The sequence below is a fragment of the Neofelis nebulosa genome, chromosome 7, assembly GCF_028018385.1.
Source record: "Neofelis nebulosa isolate mNeoNeb1 chromosome 7, mNeoNeb1.pri, whole genome shotgun sequence".
Classification (NCBI taxonomy): domain Eukaryota; kingdom Metazoa; phylum Chordata; class Mammalia; order Carnivora; family Felidae; genus Neofelis; species Neofelis nebulosa.
The window spans coordinates 1,292,680-1,317,606 of NC_080788.1; the positions used below are offsets into that span (position 1 = coordinate 1,292,680).

The 24,927-nt window shown below is 53.8% G+C and overlaps 1 protein-coding gene and 1 long non-coding RNA gene across 5 annotated transcripts; one reads left to right on the forward strand and one right to left on the reverse strand.

Moving 5' to 3' along the window:
• Positions 1 to 9,074: 9,074 nt before the first annotated feature.
• On the reverse strand, positions 9,075 to 14,320 carry LOC131515899 (uncharacterized). The gene is made up of 4 exons (XR_009263734.1): positions 14,189 to 14,320; positions 12,827 to 12,963; positions 12,300 to 12,513; positions 9,075 to 9,363 (listed from the first exon to the last, which is right to left on the reverse strand). It is a non-coding gene; the product is annotated as an uncharacterized LOC131515899 (long non-coding RNA).
• ANKRD34C (ankyrin repeat domain 34C) lies at positions 13,126 to 24,343 on the forward strand. 4 transcript variants are annotated; one of them, XM_058736326.1, is made up of 3 exons: positions 13,126 to 14,152; positions 21,348 to 21,554; positions 21,865 to 24,343. In XM_058736326.1, exon 3 carries the CDS (start codon positions 21,907 to 21,909, stop codon positions 23,485 to 23,487), a length of 1,581 nt encoding a protein of 526 aa, XP_058592309.1. In that variant the 5' UTR covers positions 13,126 to 14,152; positions 21,348 to 21,554; positions 21,865 to 21,906; the 3' UTR covers positions 23,488 to 24,343. The 4 variants fall into 4 exon arrangements, with proteins under 4 accessions (XP_058592309.1, XP_058592308.1, XP_058592310.1 ...); XM_058736325.1 differs by having other exon boundaries at positions 13,126 to 13,764; XM_058736327.1 differs by lacking the exon at positions 13,126 to 14,152 and adding an exon at positions 20,582 to 20,691.
• Positions 24,344 to 24,927: the final 584 nt, after the last annotated feature.

Genomic DNA, 24,927 nt, shown 5'->3' on the forward strand with positions numbered 1-24,927 from the left:
GTCCAATCACCCAGAGTAACCCTTCTCCACATTTTGATGTCTCCTGTTCTGCGTGAGTGTTCATATGAATTATACATGCACATATGTGTGTGTGTTTATTTACATGCATCGGTTTGTGGAAATGCATACTTATGCAATATGTGATTGTTCTTTAGAAAGAAAGCCGTCGTATCACGTCTGTGAGCGCCGACTGCGGCCGCGCTGCCTGGATTCTGACCCGGCTCTGTCGTGTGCTGGCCGCGTGGCCCTGATCTTAACCCTTCGGAACCTCCGTTTCCTCATCTGTCGACGGCCAAATTCTGGCTGATGAAAAACAGAATCTCATCATGCCTGGGACTGCAGTCTGCCTGGTCATTCGTGTTTCTGGTAAGTCCCGGCTTGCGCCCAGCCCTCTGAGGGTTGGTGTCCTGTGTGTGAGACTCCTGCACCATCTGGGCCGTCCCCCGGTCTGGGGCTCGGACCCCACCCCGCCTCTGATAGCCCATCACCTGTGCTGTGTCTTCAACTTCTGTCCATGCATTGGCTCCTTGCCGCAATCAGTATGACCAATTAACACGTTTGATGGGGTCCTGGAGCAAACGGTCAAGAAAGAATTCTCGAGGCGTCTTTGGTGCAAAAAAGGTGGTTTTATGAAAGCACAGGACAGGGCCCGGGGGCAGGGAGAGCCGCGCTGGGGTTGTGACGCGTGACTGCTTCTATACTTTTAAGTTAGTGAGCGTCAGGGACGGCGTGAGTCTCTAAGGAATTTGGAAGCAAGGCTTTCGGGCCCTTGAGGGGCGAGCTGCTGTTGAGATCAGGTTACTTGCAGTCTCTAAGGAAAGAACAATGTGAAGGGAGTAGGGCAGCCATGAGTCCCTGGAGCAAGGTCCTGCTCTGCGTGTCTGGGGGGGGTGTCTATCAGTGGCTGGGAGCGAGCGTTCAGGAGATTTAATTCAAGCTACGTTCCTCTTGCCTTTGTTTTCGTCATTATGTTGACTTTATTTTTTAATTTTTTGAAGTTTATTAATTTGGGAGGGGCGAGAGAGGGGGTGGGGTGACAATGGGGTGGACGGGTAGAGGGGAGGCAAGGAGAACCAGGCACGAGCAAGCAGCTGCCCCGAGTGTGGGCGGGGAGGTCTGAGCACACCCGGGGCCGGACGCTGCAGGAGACAAGGGAGGGTGAGTAGAGGCCTGGAGACATGAGGGTCAGGCCTCCCCCGGTGAGCTGGCGTCTGGGGAGGGAAGCGGCAGGCACGGATCCCGGCCGTAAGGGTCTCAGTTAGGGTCCTCGGAGCCTCCGTTTCAGAAGTTGGGCCTTGTGTGGCCACGCTTGACGAACCCTGAGCCCTTCCCTCCCTTTCCCAGGTGAGTGAGCGATGGGGCTGTCTCTGCCTCGGGCCTCAGCCTCCTGCCCCCAAGCCTGCTGAGCCTGCTTCTGGAAGAGGAGCCTCACCAGCTCAGTGCCGTACAGACAGCATCGCCGTGTCAGGACTCGGGTTTTCCAGAGCCCCTGCATCAGAATAGCCTGGGACACTGCTTGTTAAAAGGGTAGGTCTGGGCCCCGCAAGGGGTACGCAGAGTCAGGATGTTTGTGCAAACTGACGTTCTCAGTAAGCTGGCCGCGTCGTTCCCACGCACATCAGAATTTGAGCATCGCTCCAAGGGCGGTCCCCGCACCAGGATCACCCGGCAACTTGGTAGAAACGCGAGCCTCAGGCCTCGTGTCCACCTCCTGAATCTGGAACTCTGGGGGTGGGCCCTACGCTGGGTCTTGACAAGCTTGCAGGGGATTCGGATGTGCGCTCAAGGGTCGGGACCACGAGGTCAAGACAGAGGTCCTCGACCTCAGCTGCACGTTAGAAAAATCCCGAGGAGCTTATAGTGTTCCCAGTGCTCCCAGAGCCCCTGGTTTAGTTGGTCTGAGGAGGAGTCCGGGCCACCGTGAGCTCCTCAGGTGATCTGAACGCGTAGCCCTCAATGGTGGTTAACTGGGGGCCCTTTTGCATCCGTGGGACACTTGGTGGAGCCCGGAGACATTCCTGGTTGTCACGCTGGGGAGGGGTGCCGCTGGCATCCAGTGGGGGGAGGCCAGGGATGCTGCTGGGAGTCCTACAGTGTAAGTGATGGCCCCCTGCCACACCCTCCTTCCCCTACCCTGCATGGCTCCCCTGTCGTCCACCAGGACTTTGCTCAAACGTCACCTCACTGGGAAGTAAACAGCCCTCTAACCAGCACTCCCGACCTCTTTCACTTTGCTAAAAAAATTACAGAGTATCCGTGACCTTTTAGCATAACACATACTTTGTTTTGTTTTTATTTTATTAAAAATTTTTTAATGTTTATTATTTTTGAGAGAGAGACAGAGCTCGAGCAGGGGAAGGGCAGAGAGAGAGAGAGAGAGAGAGGGAGACGCAGAATCCAAAACAGGATCCGGGCTCTGAGCGGTCAGCACAGAGCCCCACGCGGGGCTCGAACCTATGAACTGTGAGATCGTGACTTGAGCTGAAGTCGACGCTGAAGCGACCGAGCCCCCAGGCGTCCCCACTTTGTTTTATATCTGTGTCACCTCTGACCACTTCACTAGGCTTCGCGAGGGCATCGAGTTTTGTTTCTTCATTGTTTCCCTAGTGACAATGTCTGGCACTTAATAAGCCCACAGTAAGTACTTGCTGAATGAATGAATGAATGAATGAACGAATGAACGAATATAGAATTCTACAATATAGAATTGCACCTGCAGGGGGGGCTGACTCAATTGGTGGAGCGACTCTTCATCTCCCGGTTGTGAGTTCAGGCCCCGTGTGGGGTGTAGACATGACCTAGAATCTTTACAAATAAATAAAAATAAAATTGCACCCACAGTGTCATTGCAGTTTGATTAAAAAAAAAGTATGAAATATTTGCCATTTTATTTTCTAAAACCTGTGACAGGACAGGCGTTTGCATATTTTGCGATACTTTTCTTTTCCTCCCCTTGTCCCTGAAAGAATATTCTGGGGGCGCCTGGGTGGCTCAGTCGGTTGAGCGTCCGACTCTTTTTTTTTTTAACGTTTATTTATTTTGAGAGAGCGAGCGGGAGCAGGGGAGGGGCAGAGAGAGGGTCCCAAGCAGGCTCCACACCGTCAGCACAGAGCCTGACCCGCGGCTTGAGCTCCAGCACCGTGAGACCATGTCCTGAGCCAAAGTCGGACGCTTAACCAACTGAGCATCCCCTCCCGGCCCCAGGAGCTCCAAGCGTCTGACTCGATTTCGGCCCAGGTCATGATCTCACGTTTTGTGGGTTCGAGCTCCATGTGGGGCTCTGTGCTGACAGTGTGGGGGAAAAAAAAAGTGCTGTCACCGTTTGCTGGCTCCTTCCCCTCCCCCAGCCCGGACTCTCCCTGGGGACACTGGGCAAAGGGGCAGAAAGTGAAGGGTGAGCTACCAGGTGGGGCTCGAGCCCAAATGTGCTGGCGGGAAGGGGACGGAGGCCTCCGAGGAGGAAGACAGACTTGGAGACAGCTTGTGGGGTTGGCAGAGCGCTGGCGGTGGCTGGGAGGGCGACCGAGAGGGCTTTGGGGCGGCTGTAGGTGCTGGGGTCCAGAGGCCGTGGACGGGAAGGGAACGTTTAGGAAGCGCTTCTATGGATTAGAAATTGGACGTCTTTTGATTGTCTTTGAGCATCTCCAGTGGAGACCTCAGGTGCTTTTGATGACTTGCGGAAAGTGATTTTTCACGCCACATAACTGGGCTGGGACTGCACCGCGTGGGCCCCTGGCTTTTGCGGGAAAGAAATACATGGTGATGTGACAGGTGGTTTGTTGAAGGTGGCGGTTCGTGTGAGGTTTGAAATTTATGGTGTTTCTGTACTTTTTCACATTTCTCGACTATAAATGTGTCCCTTTTATAATAAAGACACACAGGCTCTGACGGTTTTCTGTCCCTTTGTGCTTTGAAGAGTCTCTGTGTGGCAGGCAGTAGCTGCGGGGGGCCACTGTCCTCGCCTGTCTGGCCGCAGCCCCGGGGCTGGGGACGGAGCGCGGCCTGGCTGCAGTGACCTTGCTCGGCCCCTCTTCTGACCCCCACGCGACTCCCCCTCGGGCCGCTCTGCTCTGTGCTCGCCTCGGCAGCTGGCTGCTTTGGGTCACGTCCCCGGTCTTAGCTCCGGGGCCTTAGGACTGGATCACCCCTGGTGTCCCCCGGATGGGGGTTTGGTTACTGGCTATACCCATGGGACTCGCCTTACAGAATTCCATCGTGCTGCTGAGCTGAGGCTGTTTTTCCGGGTCGTAGGAGATGTGGCTTCTGGCTGCCCGCCCACGGTGACCAGTGGCCCTGCTTCGCCCGGGACTGAGAGGGTTCTTGCGTGGGACCCAGGCCTTTTCAGTGCTGAAACCGAGAGTCCCTGACAAATTGGGACGAGCTGGTCCCTGCTGCCCCCCCGGGCAGAGGTGGACTTGACCGCCATTGTCTCAGTCCGCTCCTGGCACGTAGCCGTGAGGACAAGGGTGCTGTCTCCACAATGGGGGGGGGGGCATGCCCCTTCCTCTCCTGGAGCAGGGCGGGAACCGGATTAGAACGCAGGGACGTCCCTCCACATCTGTCAGTGTGGAGGGAGTGAGAAAGGACGGCTTGGAGGGTCCTCTGCTTGGGGGCACCCTGCCCCCCCCGCCCCCCCCGCCAGTGCGCACAGCGCTCCTGGGGTCTGCGAGCCAGAGCTGCGACTCCACAGCATGCGGGCCGGGCGTGTCCTGGAACTTGGCACGTGTGAAGGTCCGGGGGGGGGGGGTGCTGGGGAGGGTTTTCAGACAAAGAATGGCAAGACGCTCACAGGACCCGAAGCACGAGCTGACAGCTTCTAACTAGGTTAGTGAAACAAGGCCGCGCCTCGCCAGGAACCGCCAGCACCGCTCTATTTTGGGCATTTCAGAGGAACACTGGCGATCATGACTTATTCCGGATAGAGCGGCTCTTTGGGGACATTCATTTTTGCTGAAATATTTACTGAGTGTTTGTATCAAGCGCCTCAAATCTGAGAAGGTGAAAACGGTTTCCGCAGGAGCCTTCGGAACAGGGTGGGGAGGAAGCCGATGGTGACCCTGTCTCCGCGAGGACGCCTTCCGCGAGGTCTGCACAGACACAGGCGATGGGAGGGGGAGGGGCCGGGCCGGGCACAGACCCAGCGCTGTGGGCTTGCTGCCCCTGCTGCTTCCCATAGTCCACTTTCCCGGAAGGGCAGGATGGGTCCTCGCTCCTGCTGGGCGAGCACGGCAGCAGGGACCACGGACCCGCTCACTAGCAGCCTCCCCCTGCCCCCCTACCGGACCCCCCACCCTGCACGCGCCCCCTGCAGCCAGCCTCGCCCTGCCCCTAGAGGAGGGAGCACCAACGAGGGCACTGGGACGTCCACTGACGGTGACATTCTGGCTGGGGCGTCCTGGAGGAGACGTGGTGTGCCTCACCCGGCCTCCACGTTCCGTCAGCTGGAGAAGCTTTGAAAGCATCTCCGTGCTCGGGCTCCACTCGGTTGGACGCAGCATCTTCCGAGGGGGGGACCCAAGTAACTCAGTGGGCGTCCCACCTTCCTGTGCTTCGGACCGCCCGCCCCGGAGACGTTCCTCTCCTGAGTCAGCAGGCCTGGAAGCGGCCTGGGATTCTGCGTTGCTAACAATCCCAGGCGATGCTGCGGCTGCTGGAACCACAGAGAGCAGGACGTCATAGAGAGAACACGCTGGGCCCGTCGCGGGGAGCCGGAGGGTGGCTTTGGTGGCCACGACCTCTGGGCCTGGGTGACGCGAAGGCCGGCTTCTCCATCCACGCAGAATGTCAGTTGGGCAAGGTGTCTGCCTCTTCCAGCCCAGCTGGGCCACGGCTCCGGGGGTGCGGACGGCAGGCGCTAGAGTCCCCTGCCTGCTCACAGGGGCGGGTCGTTTCCCAGAACTTTGAGAGCCTTTGTTGGACGTAACCATGACAAAAATTAATATACACACTTACAGTTACATTCTATTAAAAGCAAAGGTAATAAATACTCAGAATTCCTCCCTTCCTAATTATTTGACGCATTCCACTGCTGTCTGTGCTCCCGTGGCTCCCTGGAGCCTGGGGAAAAGCTGTAAGTGTTGTGGGGAGAGAGTCATCAATGAACAGACTCAGGTGACTGAACTCAGAAAGCTTATGTTGAGTTTGTGTAGACAGGCTTGTTCTTGGGCCACCATAACAAGATGCTGTAGATCGTGTGTCTCAAACAACAAACGTTTATGTCTCATAGATCAGGAGTCTGGGAAGTCTAAGACCAAGGTGCCAACTGATCGGGTGCCTGGTGAGGGCTCCTTATCTTCCCTCAGTGTCGGGATATGGTGGAGAGAGAGGAAGCACGCTCCCTCTGTCTCTTCTTATCAGCGCACTAACCCATCATGAGGGCCCCCCCATGACCTCATCTAACCCTAACTGCCTCCCAAAGGCCCACCTCCAAGTACCATCCATCACATGGATGTTAGGCCTCAACACAGGAATACTGGGAGGCTGGGGGTGGGGTGGGGTGGACATGCAACTCAGCCCATCAGCCCATTGCACAGAGTGAGGCCGGAGGCTCACAGGCCTCTCTGAAGGTCTGCAGTGTGGTTCCACGCCAGGCTGCGGTCTTAAAAAAGAACATGAGACTTTTCACTGGAAATACAGACCTCCCAATTTATTTTCAGCAAAAAGAAGATTGTTCGGTAGTGTTGTTACGATTGGAAACAAACCACTATTTGATGAAAAATATAGCCTTTACTATCTAAGATGATTTTAAGGTTGATCGGAAAGAGCAAATCTGTGGTTAAATTCAGGAAGTTTGGAAAGGACGTTTAAGGAGAAATACATGCCATTACATCCGAAACTGTAAACTGCTGACAGTGAGAACGAGGTGGTACAAGGAGGGGCAGGTGGGTCGACAGAATAGAACAGAATGGGACACTCACGAATAAAGTCGAGTTTTCATGACATTCAAAAGCGGTGGGGAGAAGAGAGACTTCTTCACTGGGGTAGTGAGTCTGTGACTGGGAGCATGGTTCATCTCAATGCACTGAACAAATGACAGACTAGAAGGAGCAAACATCTGACTCCAAACCCCAAACCCCAAACCCCAGAGCCTCAGGAGGAACCTGGATCTTTCATAGTCTTGAGGCCAGGGCACTGTAAGTGTGGCGTCTGGAAGGCGAGAGTTTTAAAGGAAAATAAAGAAAGATTTAGACAATTTAAAAAGTAAAAACTTACGACAAAACCAACACATAAAACTAGAACACAAAACACTGGAAAATATTTGTAATATGTATGACAGATTAAGAACATAAATACAAAATATGGAGAAAGCTTAAAAAATTAAGAAGTCAGAAAAACGGGAAAGGATATAAGCAGTCGATCTCACACACATGTGCACATATAAACATAATACAGACAACGGGTAAACACAGTTCATCAACATCATTAGTAACTGAAGAAATACAAAAATAAGATATATATATATATATATATATATATATATATATATATATGTATGTTTGGTTTTTTTTCCTGCTAATCAGATTGTTAGGGATTAAAAAGCTTGATGTTATCTAGACCCCATGAGGGGGTAAGACAATGGTTAGTATCGTGCTCTGTTGATGACAGTATAAATTTTTATAATCTTTCTGGAAGATTGTCTAGAAATATTTATTAATGTGTTTATTCTTTTCCCCACATTCACTCAGCAATTTCTTTTGTAGATATTTACTCCTAGAGACTAGCTGGGCAAACGTATTATAGTTGTTTATCACGATGAAAACTTACACATAACTTAGAATGTGCATCTCCTGTAGATGGGTTAAATAAATTATAATATATTTATACAATGGACTCATTGGAACCTATTATGTGTGTTACAGTCATTAACAGAAAAACAGTTTCATTATAGAGTATATTATTAAAAGTATGGCAAGACACCATTTGCATGAGATTTTTATATACATTTATTAAACAGAATTTCTGGAAAGATGTTCCCCAAAATGTTAACAATGGTTAACTCTGCAAAGAAGAATTTCAAGTGATTTTCTATTTTCTTTGTACTTTTCTATCTTCTTTAAAATTTCTAATTGTATTAAAGTGTCATATTTTTCAAAAAGTGATTTTCGTTTTGAAGACAAAAAAGAGGGGGATTGACAAAGTTGTACCTGGAAGATACTTTGTATCCTTTGAATAAAGTCAATTGCATGCAAAGAAGAGTAAGACAGAATTAACTATGAATTCAACTCAAAAAGCTAAGAAAACAAACAGCAAGAGAAACAGGAAAACAAGGGTAGGGAATTGATAGGAATGAAAGTAAACATAGTGAATTGAAACTAGAAAAATACTACAATGAACAAATGTCAGAGATCTGTCTTTGGAAGAAAAACAATGAAATAGGTAAGCCCTGGTGGGGTCTCACCAAGAAAAAAGAGAAAGGAGGCCCCACAGAGCCAACACTGGGAATGCCAGAGGGTATGATCACGGACAAAGAGAAAAGCTTACAAGCACGCCTCTCAAACGCAAATATTTTTTAAAAATAGTATTACTGTAGGACTCCGAAATCTGACTTTGGAGTATTTATCCAAAGGAAATAATCACAAGATAGGTACATAGAGAGATCGATCGATATATAGATGGAAGGGAGACATCAGAGACAGAGAGAGAGACAGAGACAGAGAGGCAAAGAGAAAGACAAGAGACAGAAGGCAAAGAGATAGAGAAAGAGAGAGACATGAAAGAGAGAGACAGAGAGAGAGGCAAGGAGACAAAGACAGACAAAGAGAGACACAGAGACAGAGACAGGCAGACAGAGACAGAGACAGAGAGAGAGACAGGAAAAGAGGGAGAGGGAGAGGCATATAAAACCCATTATGAACTCCCATGAATAACTGGCGAATAATAGTGCTCATTTCTGGATAAGGAAATTATGAACAATTTTATTTACTTTATGTCCATTTTGTAATCAACTGTGAATCACCAGCACACCAAGAGAAAATTTAGAAGGTATAAATGAGCAATTGACAGAAAAATAGGCAATAAACACTTCTTTAAAATTCAGCCATGACTAGTAGTAAAAGAAATACAAATGAGAACAATGACCTAATACATTTTTAATTATCACGTTAGCAAGTTTCTTCAACAATGAGATCTCATAAGGTGGAGGATGCACTTAGCCCTGAGCAAGGGGTAATGAAAAGTGGTACGGCCTTCACAGAGCAGCCCTTTGCACTCTGTATGCAAATGGTAAAGTTTTGCATACCTTTCCCTCGGGAACCTCAAGTATTTTGCTCTTAGGAAATAATTCTGAAATTTGAAAAAGACTGACGAAAGGGCCTTCACCGGAGTGTGTTTACGACAGAGAGAAGCCACGGGAGAGCGTCACATCTGAAACAGAATTGGTTAAAGGTATTGCGGTTCACGCGCACACTCATGTCTCACGCAGCCACTGACAAGGCAGTAGAAGAACTCGCAGTCGTGTGGAAATAAGTCACAGAGGAACAGACCTCTAGATGGATGGCTTCGTAGCTGATTTTTAAGGAAACGAGACTAACACAGCGTACTCTGTTGTTTAATTCTAGTTTTATAAATTACACTTGTGTATTATAAATATTATATCAGCCTCTTTTTCTTGCTCATCGGCACCTCCCGAGTGTTTAATAACAAGCACTGTGACAGTCGTATTATTCATTTCCGATCTGGCATTAGACCAGACCAAGGAAAGGAAGCATCTCTTGATCTAAGCCAATCATTGCAATCTGGCTTCCCGTTTTCCCAGCGTCCTCAGATATGTCCCATTCCTAACAGATTCAAGGAGAACCTGGCTGTGCGATGTACTTCTGGGAAAGGCTTGCCCTTCGGATAAGAGGAGAGATGTGATTGCCTCCACTCCTTCCCAGTGGTCTGTCTGGGATGTGGATGTTATGGCTTGAGCTGACGGCAGCCTTCTGGAAAACTCCAGGGGGATTCCACAGGCATCAACTGCTGGCCCTGGGAGTTTTGAACCTCTGAACCATCATCAGCAGTGGCCCACCTTCAGACATGCTGTTGTGTAAGAAGATCAGTCCCTCTTTGTTTGAGACGGGCGTTCTGATACTTGCTGCAAAAAGCATATCCGATTTACATGTGCAATAAACGCATTTGAAAGAAACTTTTTTTTTTAACATTAAAGGTGGGCTAAAAGGACTGGAAGAACATGTCCATATCTTATCTGTATTTTCTAGGCAATACCGATAACACACTTACAATAACAATCTAGTAAAAGTTATTTAAAAATGTGTAATAGCCTGGAACACATCCAATCCCACGACACTGACCTCAAGAGACCTAGTAGACCTAGAATTGATTTGCTGTGTGATCTTGGGAAAACGCCTCATGGCTCTAGAACATAGCCTCCAAATCTGTGTACAGACAATGAACCAGAGGACTTAAGGCTCCTTGCTTACAGCTCCAGCCAAGCAGCTCAGTATTGACCTCTGAGTCTGTCTTCCCTACGGACAATGACTGACCAAAAGTGTACTCTGTGCAGGGAACCCGTTCAGGCTGGGAAATAAACACTGTCCCTGCCCTGGCTTGGAACGGAGTGTATACTCATGGACACAGAGAAGACGCTGGTGATTACCAGACACAGGATGGGGTGGGGAGCAAAACGGGAGAAGGCTAAAAAGTACAAACTCCCAGCTACAAAATAAGTCATGGGGATGTGATGTATCGCATGGGGACTATGGTTAGTAATAGGTCCTATATTATTACTTGAAGCTATTTTTTTAATGTCTATTTTTGAGGGAGCGCAAGCAGAGGAGGGGAAGAGAGGGGGTGACAGAGGGTCTTTAGTGGGCTCTTTGATGACAGGCTGACAGCAGTGAGCCCGGTGTGGGGCTTGAACTCCTGGACCATGAGATCGTGACCTGAGCCAAAGTCAGACGCTCAACCAACTGAGCCACCCAGGCACCCCCATATATTTGCAAGTTGCTAAGAGAGTAGATCTTAGACGTTTTCATCACCAGAAAAAAATTGTAACTATGTAACGTGATGGACGTTAATCAGATTACCGTGGTGATCATTTTGCAAGATGTACATACAAATACTGAATCATGACGTTGTGCATCTGAAACTAATACGTTATATGTCAATTATCTCTAAAAACAAACAGAAAAACAAAAACAGTGCGTGGGAAGCATGGCACCAAGGATCACTTTCTAATGTTCTTTGTGGCGTCAGAATACTGTCTGACGTGATTCTCCTCTGTTAAGAGTGGAGCAAACCCTCCCCTAAGCCTCCCAACCAAAGCCCTAATTCTGCAGCACGTTCTAGCACCTTCTTGCTAAGATGCCCAATGCGTCCCGTCCAGTTATACACCTGCAAGTGTGTTCCTGGAGGTCTCAGGCTAGGAGGCATTGCCTACAGTGGGGATTCTTTTCTGCTACTACTAGTAAGGCTTATTTTTTGAAAATTGTTGTTGTTGTTGTTAATCAAGTGGGTCTAGCACGTAGGGTGCATCTCTGGCAAAGGGGCGGAGGCTCCACCAGAAGGCGGATTTGGAAGAGCATGCAAAACGTTTGCCTCGGGTCCTTTTGTGTGAACGGGGGTCATGGAACAGCAGACCACTGATTCTCACACACACACACACACACACACACACACACACACACACGCCCAGAGACATGCCGACAAATCCAGATTTTTAGAAGGGCCCTCCACGAAGGCAGAGAACTTGTTTTTCTTGTTCACAGCTCAGTCTCCAGCATGTACCAAAAATAAAATAAAATAAAATGAAATAAAATTAAAAAAATAACAATAAAATGAAATAAAATAAAAAATAAAATAAAATGAAATAAAATAAAAAATAATAAAATAAAGTAAAATAGTGAAATAATAAAAATAAAAAATAAAATAAAATGCAGATTTGGTCACACGGCCCAAACTCGATACGTTTTTCTTGAATAATAAGTGAATTCAAACACCCCGAAAGTCTTTCTAGCAGTTTACTTTGAATATTACTGGATCAGGTAGACAAACACAGCTAAGACCTAGAGAGCGCCGACTGTCTACCAGGCAGAGCACAGGACATTCTACGTGTGTTAGCTGCCCCTCCTCCCTGGCCTGATGAAGCAGACCCTTTCTTTCCTTTTTTTCCTTTTTCTGGTCGAGTACAGTTGACACATGTTAAATGTTGTATTAGTTTCGGGTGCAGCACAGTGATTCGGCCACTTGGTAGGTGCTGCCATGCTTGCCATAAACGCGGCTTCCATCTACAGTAGATGCTATTATTAATTCAGTTTTATGCAGGTGGAAACTGAGGTACAGACCGGTTAGTGACTCACCAGAGATCCACGGCTGGCAAGTGGTTGGGTTGGGATTTCAGTCCATGCAGTCTGACTCCGGAGTTGGCTCAGCTTCACCAATCCCGTCCTGCCTTGCGGTACAAAGTACAGGTGTAGAGGGTAGTAATAGGTCATGAACTTCACGGGTGTATTCGCATGCATGTATCCAAAAGCACGCATTGTTTCCTTCAGTTGAACAGTCGTTCATTGTTTCCTGCAAGGAGTAGGAGGAAAAATGCTTTCTGAGTTTATCGGTCCTTTAACGGGCCGCAGAATGGAACTTAGGCAGATCCCGTAATTCAACCACAACAAAGCAAACACCAAAACTACTAGGGGGAAAGGCAACCATGTCGGAATGGAAAGGGGGTGTAAGGACACGTTTGGAAGAGATGAAAAATTACAAGGTGGTGACAGGTGTAGCTGTGAGAGTCCGCCGTTGTGAACGAGGTGGGCAATTTTGTAGGAAAATGTAAATGACTACGATTGACCCAAGGAGGAGGAGGGCCTTTCCTGTAGGAAACACTCACCCCACGCGTGCTTGTTTTCACCTAGACATGGGGGGCAGGCCTCCGCGAAGCCCGGGCGCGGGCGCGCTCACCTTGCAGATACGATGCCACGTGCTTTGAGTCCTGGGCACCTGGAGCAGGTGCGCTGAAGGGCGGGGCTGGGATGGAAACAGATCCTCGAGCCCACCCCCCCCTCCCCTGAGTCTTACCGCCACAGCCCCCCTCTTCCCTTCTTCTCCCGCCCACGCTGTGGGCGGAAGTCCTGGATCCCAGGGCGTTTGACGAAGGAAGCCCGAGGAAGGCGGAACAGCGTGGACAGCAGAGGATCCCTCCCGGGGTCCGGCACGTGCGGCGTCAGGCTTGCGGCGCGCGCGCCCCTCTACCGGCCCCGGGGTCGCCGCGCCCACGCCCGGGGGCCCCCACCCGGCTGGGGCGGAGCGGTCAGGCGCGCCTGGCCGCCGCGGTCGGGGTGCGGGCGGGGCGGCGGGCGCCTCTGCCCGCCCCCGCCGCCCCCGCGGTGCTCGCTCCTCCCCGGCGCACACGCCCACACGGCCGCGCTCGGGGCGCGGGCGGGCGGCAGCGCTCGCCAGCCAGCCGGGGGCCCCGGGACGGCGCGCAGGGCCGGGCTGCGCAGGAGACCTGCAAGCCAGAGCTGGGCGAGACCGTCGTCTTCCACGCCTCCCTCTTTCTCTTTAAAGAAACTGCCGTGTTCTCGCTTGAACTGGGAGAAGCGAGGGGTGACGCAGAGGCATTACTGACGAGCCTTGAAGTTCCGGGCAAGTCATTCTACAAGACCCGCGAGGCCCGGCGTGAACCCAGCGCCCGCGCGGGTCAGCCTGGCAGCGCCCTTCGGTAAGCGGCCCGAAGCCAAGCCGAGGGCCCCTGACTTTGCTTCTGGAGCAATGACACTACCGGTGGCCTGCACTCAGGTGGCCTCGTTTGGTGAGCACCCCCAGCAGGTAAGCGCACCCGCAGGGGTCTCCGGTGGCTCACTGTGTGAGAGGGATCTTGCGCTCCCCAAAAGTCAGCCCGCGCTGTTGAGCCGCAGGCAGGAGTGGGAGGCTGGAGGGGGGAAGTCTGGTTTTATCACAGGAAACTGTGGGAGAAGGGTGTGGAACACGGGTTTACATTTTTCATTTTTGCACTGACGCGTGGGGGTGAGGTGCGCAGGGGCCTGGATTTTTGTAGGAGATGGTTGCGGAGCGGGGCCGGGTGATAGGCGTCTGGATCTCTGCAGACACTGAAGGGGGAGCAAAGCTTACATGTTTGCAGAAACCTCTGAGGATCGACAGGGTGGTGAGAGGTTGTGATCCCGAGAATGCTCCAGAAATTGTAAAGAGTTTGAAGGTGAGCATTTCAGAGCAGGGATGGAGACGCACTTACCGCGCAGGGCCTTCTGGAAGCTGCGCACAGAGCGGGCGGCGTGGAGCGCGCCCCGCCGGCGTCCAGCACCTCGGACAGCGCCGGGCAGCGCGCAGAGCCCGGGCCGCCGCCCCCACCCTTGGCGGGGCGGGGGGGGGGAAACGGTAACGCGGAGCTCTGCGTCGGATTCGCCTCTAACTGCTTCCCGTGACTGCAGAAGGAAGAGGCGGGGTATAAAATATCCCCAAGCTGCCGCGAATGCTACGGCCGAGCGCGGTGGCCTCCTGGATTTTGAAAGGCGCACCCAAACTCCTTCAAGATCTAACATTATGGAGCGCTCACCTGTGCCAAGGCCCTGTGCTAAGCGCCCCACCTGCGTTCCGCGGTTGTTACGCGCGCCGCGAGCTTGTGTGCCATTATCCGTGTGCTGCGGCTCAGAAAATGGGAGCAGAGGAGGCCAAGTCTAGTCCGAGTCTATACGACCACTTGGTGGTGTGGCTGCACCTGTAAACCGCACGCCAGGTGGCGGTAGTGGGGAGGTGTGCCTGAGCCGGCAGAATGTCCTCCGCGAAAGCGCCTAACTTGGGTTCAGAGGAACTAAGAGTTCGAATCCAAGCTACAGCTTACAAACATACGCGGTTGGGCAAGATCGCACAACCTGTCTGCGCGGCAGGCTCTGTATCTGTAAGGTTAGGATCATAAGGCTTCCCTTGCAAACGTGTGGGGGAGGGTGGTCAAAGAGATCTGTATGTGGGAAAACTCAGCAAATGGCCCATCGCGGTTGGGAGGCAGAGGACAGAAATGGGGAGCAGGTGGTTAGAAGAGGGAGAGGTTGGGTGATGAATGGCAGAGGCCCTGGGGTGCGGGTTGGGTACCCCAGATCAGGGCTCAGAGGTAGGATCCTGGACGGGTTTAATGCAACATGATAATCCTTTAAATATCTATAGGACTTTGAAGAGTGTTTACCTATTGCCTATATTTGACCCTTATAACAATCTTGGAAGGCAGAGACAGAGTTCTGTGCATTGGGCAAAATGCTGCTGGCTAGCAATTAATTTCACAGCCACCTTGTAGCAGGGCTGAGCTTAGAACCCGGGTGGCCTGCTTCTCTGCCATAGCCCCACCATGACTGTGCACCCTCAGAAGCTTGGATTATGGGGCAATTGTGGACCTGAAGTGCACCTAGAGAAACGCTGTTCGTGCCAGCTGGAGCCAGGTGATCAACCGAAAACATGTTCAACCATTATCTTTTATTTTGTTCCACAAAGAATTTCAAGTGATGTTTAAAAAGATACACAAGAGGTCAGGTGGACACATATCAGAAGTAGCTGAGATTCATTAGGATATAATTGTGTGCAAACTTACGTGTGCAAACGTGGTCACAGCGGGATGCTGATCTCACTGAAACTGCAGTGAATCGAGCACATCCTTCAACTGGAAAAACAAGCAAACAAACAAACAAACACACATTGAGAAAGTAGGGGAGAAACAAGATTAAGGCCACAGCCAGAAACAAGATGAACACAAAGCATGAATATTATAAAGTCCTAGAAACCCTGGGCCTCTAAGTACGGTCGTGTGTGTCCCCAGTTCTTTCCTTGGGAACAGGAGGTGCTCTGCAGACGTTTGCAGGTGCCGGTGGACCCTCCTCTTTTGCCTCCCTTTCCCATGGGGGTCAAATACAGGTAGACTCGGAACCAAACGCAGTGCCTCAATCCTCCGATTTACCACGGTGCCAAACACGGCAAGGTTAGCTGGAAATCCGATACCAAGGTGACTCGAGGAGGAGGAGACAAAAACATGGTAGTTTATCTGCACTGAAATAATTGTGAGTCTTTTTTTTTTAGATATGAACTTAAAAATTTTTTTCAACATTTATTTATTTTTGAGAGAGAGAGAGAGAGAGAGAGCACCAGTGGAGAAGGGGCAGAGAGGGAGACAGAATCCGAAGCAGGCTCCAGGCTCCGAGCTGTCAGCACAGAGCCCGACGCGGGGCTCGAACCCACGAACCGTGAGATCGTGACCTGAGCCGAAGTCGGACGCTGAAGCCACTGAGCACCACCCCCCTCCGGCCGCCCCATTAGTTACCTTTTTATAATGGCTTGCAGAAGCACACCCTGCTTTAAAGCTTACACAAAGGGCTTCTCCATCTGGTAGCTCAACAGAGAGTCCTAACAAACCTGTAGAGGTAAGAAGCTAGGAGGTGATGGGGACAACACAGACACGGCATCATGACTTGTGTCACAAGCATTTTACTTTTACACCCAGTGTCATAGACCCACATACCTACAAAGACCAGGAAAGTAGCCTGAATGTATGAATTGGGTCAGTTGTAAGACTACAGAGAGTGGCAGGGCCTTTGCCAAACTGAACAATGAATGATCCATTTTAAAATATTCAAACTGAAACAAAACTAAAACACTATGCCGGTCAAGCCAGACGTACCTGCCCCTGTGGGCTGCACTTGGCCCCTGGCCCATTACTGGGCAGCCTTGGTCTACACTGCTCAGGCAAAAGATGTGGGGCAGCACGGGAGTCAGAGAGCTTGGGTTCAGCAAGATAAAGGACTCCATCTGTCCTGAAATTCCCCATTTCTAAACTGGGAATGACTGGACAACACGGCCCCTCGCAGCCTCGGAAATCTTAGACTTTCATAATTCTGTGGACGGTAAAATAGCCCCAGGGCTTCTGGACGAACATGGTAATCACTTCCACCCACCCGCCCCTTCCATCAGAGACAGCATCGTTTTATTTTTTTCTGGCGTTGGTGATATTTTAGTCTTCGGTGTGGCTCTTCCAGTCCCTGTGCCTTTGGAAGGCGTGCCCGCCCCATGATGTGGGGTTGAGACAGAAAACAGCCGTGAGGAGTGACCGGGAGAAGGGGCGGGCTGGGTGGGGGACAAGAGGAGAGGAACCAGGCACATTCTGCTCATTTCTCCGTTAACTCTTCTTCTGAAACACAGGGAAGAAAAACACCCACTTGGGGGCTGCTAATTTTAAAACATGGTGCCCAGGGCAGTCAAAGTGCGCGGGGTTTCAAAATTCTGGGCACATGTCAGCCCCTTTGGGTCAGAATTGCTTCCTTCTCTCCGACAGGCTGGGAAGCCCTGAAAGGCACGTGGTCTTTCGTGCATTAGGTGTTCCCGACGTTTGTCTGTGATGCACACACAGCAGGAGGTAAATGCCCAAATGCAAGTGACGTAGCTCTTGGCTGATGCCCTCATCCGATCGGTCACTATTGAATACATCTCTGGCTTCATGCTTCCTTAGTGTCCTCGCACTGCCGCTTCTGACCCTCCTCATCTCTCAGGGGCTCCCAGGTGACCTCTGGCCTCCCGCCGGACCTTCTAAGCCTGAATTCTACACGCTTTTTTGTCCTTAATGCCTTGCACGTGTATTGACCCTCAACATTTATATGGTGGCGAATGAATGAGTGGATGGATGGATGGGTGGGCAGGTAATCCCAGCGTGTCAGTCAAGGCTTACTCTGTTATAATAGAAATTAGTGCACATGTCATAAGCAGACATGAGCTAGTTCATCAACGCTTTATGGGGTTAGGAAACCCGGGGGGCGGGGGGAGGAGTGAGGGAATGACAAGCGGAGCAAACACGAGGGGCACGGCACTGAGCCAGCCACGGCCTGCCAGCGAGCGCGGCTTGCTGGGTTGTGGGAGCGCATAATCTACTGCATCCCATCCGCAGCCTGGAACCCACCAAGAGCAGGCTCTGGCGGAAGACAAGGAAAAGAGTTTGCCTGGTACCTACCTCCCGCCGCCACGCGCTCTCTGTCCACATACGCTCTGGAGAGGGTGAACGCGCCCACGCTTCTGTGCTGCGTGGCTTCGCCACCTGGAGGCCTCCGGGGAGACCGAGTCCCCGGTCAGCTGAGCGCGGGTGTGGGCCTGGGCCCCCAGGCCTGACGCAGTGGGGAGGGGGCACGCCTAGAGGAGGCCACCGGGGCCAGGAGGCGAGGCGGTGGCCGAAGCCCTGAGGCGGGGAGTGGGCCCCGGGCGGGCAGAGAGTGGGTCTGGAGGCCTCGCCAGGCGGCACGTGGCGGGCGGCAGGAAAGCGAAGGGTCTGGTCCTGTCCTCACACAAGTGTTTGTTTCCTGGCGTGTGTGTCACATAAGGAACTTCCGTTGGGAGGCCACGGTGAAAGCTGGCCGGAGGCTATACGAGGAGCAGCTCCCTGCGCACAGAGAAGGTCATTCCTGTAGATGGGCTGGGAGCAACCAGGATGCCTGGGCTCCACCCTGTCCTCTCCTCAGCAGCGGGGGTTAGGGACGAGGCCGAGCTCCGGGCAGGAGGTGGCCCCTGACGCAAACGAAGGGAGACAGGCACCAGCTAGATGTCCCGTGCTGTCCCCTCCCTCCCCACCCCCGACCTTGAGGGACGTGGCCGGCCCCCCACGCGACACGGAGAGAGGACCCGATTGTCCACCCACATGACCTTCCCCTTTTCTCTTCCTCATCCTCCTTCCAACTACCCCGAAGCGAGAGGGAGAGAAGACAGTGTTCCTGCCCCGGGGGCTCGGGGGGTGGGGCCAGGCTCTGGGAGGGGGCTGGCCCAGGAGATTAACACACCAGGGCTCAGCACAGAAGGTGGCGAAGTATCAAGGAATCCAGGAGATGCAGTTATCAACCGTGTGTGTGTGTGTGTGAGTGTGTGTATGTCTATGTGGGGGGGGGGGTCTGTGAGTGTGAGTCTGTGAGAAGAGTACCTAGTGTTGTATAGCATCCCAGTGTATGAATACGGCACAATTTCTTTATTTTCATCGCAGGATGTCTCGCTTTTGCTTTCTGTGAATAGTGCTGTCGGAACGCTTTTGTACCTGCTTCGCTGCACAGATTTATTGGTAATTATTGATATGAACGAACCTTCCCCAAACGAGTGGCTTAGAACCAGAACCACTTGTTTGTGCGTGTTTCTGCAGTTTGGACCAGGCTCTGGGCACGTCTGCTGCCCCCCCCGGGGTCCTGCCTGCACTTGTAACTACCAGGGGTCCGGGGTGGCCTCGCCCGCATGGTCGTGGTCAGCTGGGGCTCCCTGTGTCCTCCCCGGCAGGACAGCCCATGTGTCTTTATGAGGCAGCGGGGCTCCAGGAGAGCAAACTGGAAGCTGGGAGGCCCACGGAGGCCCTGCCTCGAAAGTCACAGTCACTCCTGCTGCATCTTGTGGGTCACACGCCGACCCCTCCTCTTGATGGGCGGGGGCGGGCACTGGCCCCTGGCGCGCGGTGTGCACGCTAGGACGGCAGGACTTTGTGGCCGTGTTTTCCGGGCTCCCACAGACAGAACCCAGGTGCGGAATTACCCACTGGAGCGCTGGTCTCGTCCTCCCACCCACTGGGTCCCGTTGCTTCCTGTCCCTCCCCGGGCATTGCCAGGCTGGCTAATTTTAGCCATGCTAATTTGGACACAGTGCCTCCTGGTATCTCACTGGGCTTTGATTTGGTTTCGTTTGACTACCCACGAAGCCGAACACCTGTTTGTGTGCTTACTGGCCATTCGTGGCTGGGGAAGAACGTGATCTGTGGGAGGTGTTCATACAGCCTGGAGCTGAGCCGGTTGTAACTCTACTCGGCTCTCTTCCACCTTGAGTAGTTTTTCTCTTGATTAGAAAGGAAGGAGCATTTGAGCCCAGGTTTGCAGGGTGGTGAATAATTAAACAGAGCGGGGTCTCTGTTAGACCTCACAGTTAGAAAGCGGCTCAGGGGGACAGCGAGCGGGGCGTCTGAGAGTCAGACGGACAGTGCGTGTGGGGCGCACAGCTCTGGGTGGACGAACAGATGGACGGCGTGTGCGGGGAGCAGGGAAGCCCTGGGTGGACAGATGGACAGACTGTGTGGGCGCGGGAGCCCTGGGTGGACAGACTGACAGACGGTACGTGGGCACGGGAGCCCTGGGTGGACAGATGGACAGACGGTGCGTGCAGGTGTGGGAGCCCTGGGTGGACAGACGGACGGATGGTGTGTGCAGGAGTCTTGGTGGCCCTGGGGGCGATGCGCCAGCACACGAAGGGCCCTCGCTGAGCGGAGACCTCGCACCCTCACTGCACGTTCCCGCTCCGTTATTTAGCGCCCGGAAATCCTGCTGCAAACATCCAGGGCCGCACACAGACCTCGACACCCTGACCCTGTGGGCGCAGCGCCAGTGCAGAGCAGGGATGGTGGGGCCTAAGGGAAAGGCCAGCGCCCGTGTGTGCGCACACGCACACACACACACCACGTGCACACGCCCTACACACACACACACACACATGTACATGCTCACACTTATGTGCACACCCGCACGCACACCCCACACGTGCATGCGCACACCCGCACACACACAGACCCGTAGGAGGCTGAAGACGGAAGCACTGGGGGACAGAGACTCCCGACCGCACGGTGGTCACGTTGCTGCAGAAGATCTCGCGGGAACACCCACAACAGCAACGAGATCACACCGACACACGGCTGTTGGAGGCAGAGAGACGAGCTGGACCGTCCGCCGTGGTGGCTTCGGAAGAGAGCGACGTCGAGGCGTGCGTACGCGCGTGCGTGTACGGGAGAGTGCGGTTTGGGCTTTCTAAACAAACGGCAAGTGTCTGTGAACGTATGAAACGTTTATGAGGGGTGTGAGTCCCTCTCTCACGTTCGGCCAAGCCCGGCTCTGACTTCCAGGCCGGTGGACGTTGTGAACCGCTGGCCGCCGCTCGCGGCAGTGGCGTCGGGAAGCCGTGGTGCCCACCGGGCGACAAGAAACCCTGGGAACCGCGGCCCGTCCTCGGCAGGAGGGACGGGAGTCCGCGTGGAGGGGCTGTGCCGGCAGACGCCTGGGCCAGGGAAGGGGCCCGCCTGTCCGAATTCGGGGAAGGCTCTCCGGCAACACCCAGCCTGGAGGTTCCGGCTGCGGGAACCGGGCGGCGGCCGCGGGGAGGACGAAAGCGGAAAAGGCTTCGGCGGCCGCAGACTCACCCCCGCGGAGGAAGCTGCAGCCTGAGCTTTGTGCCCTGTGTCGCCTGCGAGCGACGAGCGGTCCCGTCCGCCCTCCGCCTCGTACCTGCCCACGGGGAGGCCGTGCTTTGGCGTTATTCTGGAAGACTAGCGGGAGGAGGGGAGGGTTGTGACATCAGGGCTGCCGCGAGGTTGAGTTTGCTTTGCGATGATTTTCTCTCTGCTTCCTCCCCGATCGCGATAGTAACCCGTGTTTCTGGTGGATTCCCTCCCGGCCTTTGGGATGCCCGCCTGGGACAACAGCGCATCCGCTATCTACGAGGTGACCCATGGGGTGTGAATCGCTGCCCGATGTCGGTGCTGCGACAGTGACCCGGGGGGACACACACCTTCCCTCGTGGGACGCAGGTGCCCGTGGTCATGGAGCGGAGTTTCCTAAGCGGCATTTGAGGTGAGTGTGGGGCGGGCAGCCCCCGCGTGTGTGATCGCTTGCCAGGTTTATGTCAGCTGCTGTCCTGTGTGGATGTTTTCTGTCCGCTCTCCCGTAACCCCCAGCGTGGCTTCACCAGGTGGCCGTCACCGTCCCTCCCACCACATCACAGATGAAGAGACGGGCGCAGACGAGCCAGACGATGCGGCCGAGGTGGCCTCACCTGGGATCAGGCGGGGACAGGACTGCATCCAGCCCTGTGACAGCCGCACCATCAGCACCCGGGTGCCTCCAGAACGCACGCCATGCTTCTCTCTTCTTCCCTCGCTAGGTCTGGTCGCCGCGGTGGCTCGGAGGCGCGGAGGCCAGCGCGATGGAGGAGGACACTGAACTGAGAACCGACGGAAACTCACTCTTAAAGGCTGTGTGGCTGGGGAGGCTCAGGCTGACCAGACTCCTCCTGGAAGGGGGCGCTTACATCAATGAGAGCAATGACAAAGGCGAGACGGCTCTCATGGTGGCCTGCATCACCAAGCACGTGGACCAGCAGAGCATCAGCAAGTCCAAGATGGTCAAGTACCTGCTGGACAACAGGGCGGACCCCAATATCCAGGACAAGTCTGGCAAGACGGCCCTCATCCACGCCTGCATCAGGAGGGCCGGAGGAGAGGTGGTCTCCCTGCTCCTGGAGAACGGCGCGGACCCCAGCCTCGAGGACCGCACGGGGGCTTCGGCTCTGGTTTACGCGATACACGCGGATGACAAAGACGCCCTGAGACATCTCCTCGACGCCTGCAAAGCCAAAGGGAAGGAGGTGATTATCATCACGACAGATAAATCATCAGCAGGCGCCCAAACCGCCAAACAGTACCTTAACGTCCCTCCGTCACCCAAAGTGGAAGACAGACAGTCACCTCCCCTGTGCGCGTCTCCCTCGGACGTCGAACTGAAGGCTCCGGGCCTGGGCGCTCCGCCCAGTGAGCGGGAGGACGACTTCTTCAGCGTCCAAACGGGGCATCCGAGTGGTTGCCACACCGCCAAGGCTCTCAACGAGCCTGGGTCACCCACCAGGAAAGTTGGGAACCTCAAGAGAGCCCGCCTGCCCCAGCTGAAGAGGCTCCAGTCCGAACCCTGGGGCCTGATTGCGCCATCCGTGCTGGCTGCTAACGTGCGTCAGGATGACGCCCACGGCGCGGGCACAGACAGTGAGGTCATCAAGAGCATTAGCGACGTGTCCTTCCCCAAAAGGGGGCCGCTCTCCAGAGCCAGCAGTATCGACGGCAAAGACCCCGCCCTGTTCCCCACATTCACAGAGCAGATTCTGAAGATCCCAGCCTCGCCGGCACCCGCATCCTGGAAGGCCGCCTACGACAAGGGCCAGGCGTCCCACCCTCGTGTGGCCAGAAGAGGGACTCTCCCTGTGGAGCAGGAGAAGGCTGGAGTCAGTCCATCAGTGTCCCGCAAGCGGCTGGAAAATGACCCGTACGATTTCGATCTGCAGCCAGGGGCTGACCAGCTCAATCCCGTCTCCCTGGAGTCGGGCAAAGGGCCCCTCGAGAGGAAGAGGCTGAACGGCTCCCACGTGGCTCTCTTCCACGGCTCCCGCGAGTCCCTGGACGTGGCGCCCAGCACCTCCCCCAGCTCGGCGCGCCCCAGGCCACCACCTCTTCTGGAAAGGCGAGGTTCTGGGACTCTGCTGCTGGACCGCATCTCGCACACCAGGCCCGGCTTCCTTCCCCCTTTAAACGTAAATCTGAACCCACCCATCCCAGATATCAGGCCCGGCGGCAAACCTTCTTCTCCACTTGCCAGCGGCCTAAAATCCATGCTGCCCGTGGCTCCCAGCTCACCGAAGAGAGCTGACTCGAGGAGTCAAAAGAAAGTACTCCGGAGGCACTCCATGCAGGTCGAGCATGTGAAACAGCTGTCTGGCTTTGAGGAGATCATGGCCTAGACACTTCCAGAGGGTCTCCACGTACCCGACGACAGGCACCATAATCCGGACCAACACAGCCGTGTGGGCCCTCTTCCTCCCGCCCGTCCCCCCGTGCTGCTGTGCGGTCCGCCTCACAGGGTACGGAACAGGGCCCCGCTTCCCTTCTGAAATGATCGTGGGTTGTTACGGGTTTGCTTGAAAATGGCTCAGGGTAATTGGGTTCTGGGGATGAGGTTACCGAGAATAAATTTCTCCAAAGGAAGAAAACCTTTGGGGTTTGAAAGTAACGCAGCTGGTACGGTGACCTAGGCCCCTGACATCAGTTCCTTTCCACCAGGCAAACTAGAATTTAGATCCCAGGACGGCAGTGAAAGCATGCCCTTAGTACTAAATCTATAAAGTGCCTACAAAGGAAATGAGGCTTTAGAATTTGTCACGTGTGCAAAAGCTCGAAACTGGCCCCTGAGCTGTGAGATCTGGCAAGCTGCATGTTATGTGTCAGCCCAAGGTGGAGAAGGGGGGACAGAGCCCCCATCAGAAGCACCAGAAGGCGGGGAAGGGGGGGAGGCCCCCTTCCATCACGGGGGCTCTGGCTCCCTGTCACCGGGTCATGGGGCAGTGTCCTGCTTGGCACGGTCACGGTCTTCCCAAACCCCCGTATCACACTGTGTTCACGTGCTCATCTGGATGTGCTATGAGTCCCCAGATACAACTACATGTCCCCCAAATTCCGATGGGCCGTCGTCATCGGTGCGTTGGACGTGAAATTGGCCTCATCCGCCTGCCCTGACACGAGCCGTGCCAAAATCTTGGGAAAACACAGCCAGGGTCTGGTAATTAATTTGGAGGTAAATGTGATACAGTTTCCAGAATAGACCTGTTTCTTGCCTGTTCTTCCGAAAAGTCGGTGACACCCCCCCCCCCCCCCCAAAGCCAGAACAATACGTAGCGCTGGGCCACGCACACATGGAAAGCACAAGTGGGAGGTTCTCAGGCTGGAGGGAGTGGCGGGGACTGGATCGGGTGTTGTAGCCCGAAAACTTCCGGGGGTGCAGACTGGCGTCTCCCATGCTCTTGTCCAGGTAACTCCAGAGAAATCCGGTTTCTGTGAATTATCCGAAGTGTCTACGCGGCGGGAGGTTTGTAGAGATAACCCGGGTGACGCTTTCCAGCCATTGCGCAAACCCAGGAAGGGAAGCAGAGACTTAGCACGCTTGGTGTGACAGGGCCACATTTCAGATGATGGGCCTGGTCGTTTTCCCGTTCATTTTTCCCTCCTGCTGCTCAGATTCGTGTGCTCTGTGGTTGGAAGAATGTGGTCCCTGGGGGTCGCCTCCCGTGGAGGAAGGAGTAGAGGCTCTGAGGTCTGGGTTTGCAACTCTGTTCTGTCATTTCCCAGCTTGGGGACTTCGGCTTTTCTAAGCCTCCACTCGGTCGTCTGCAAAATGGGCTGGCAGT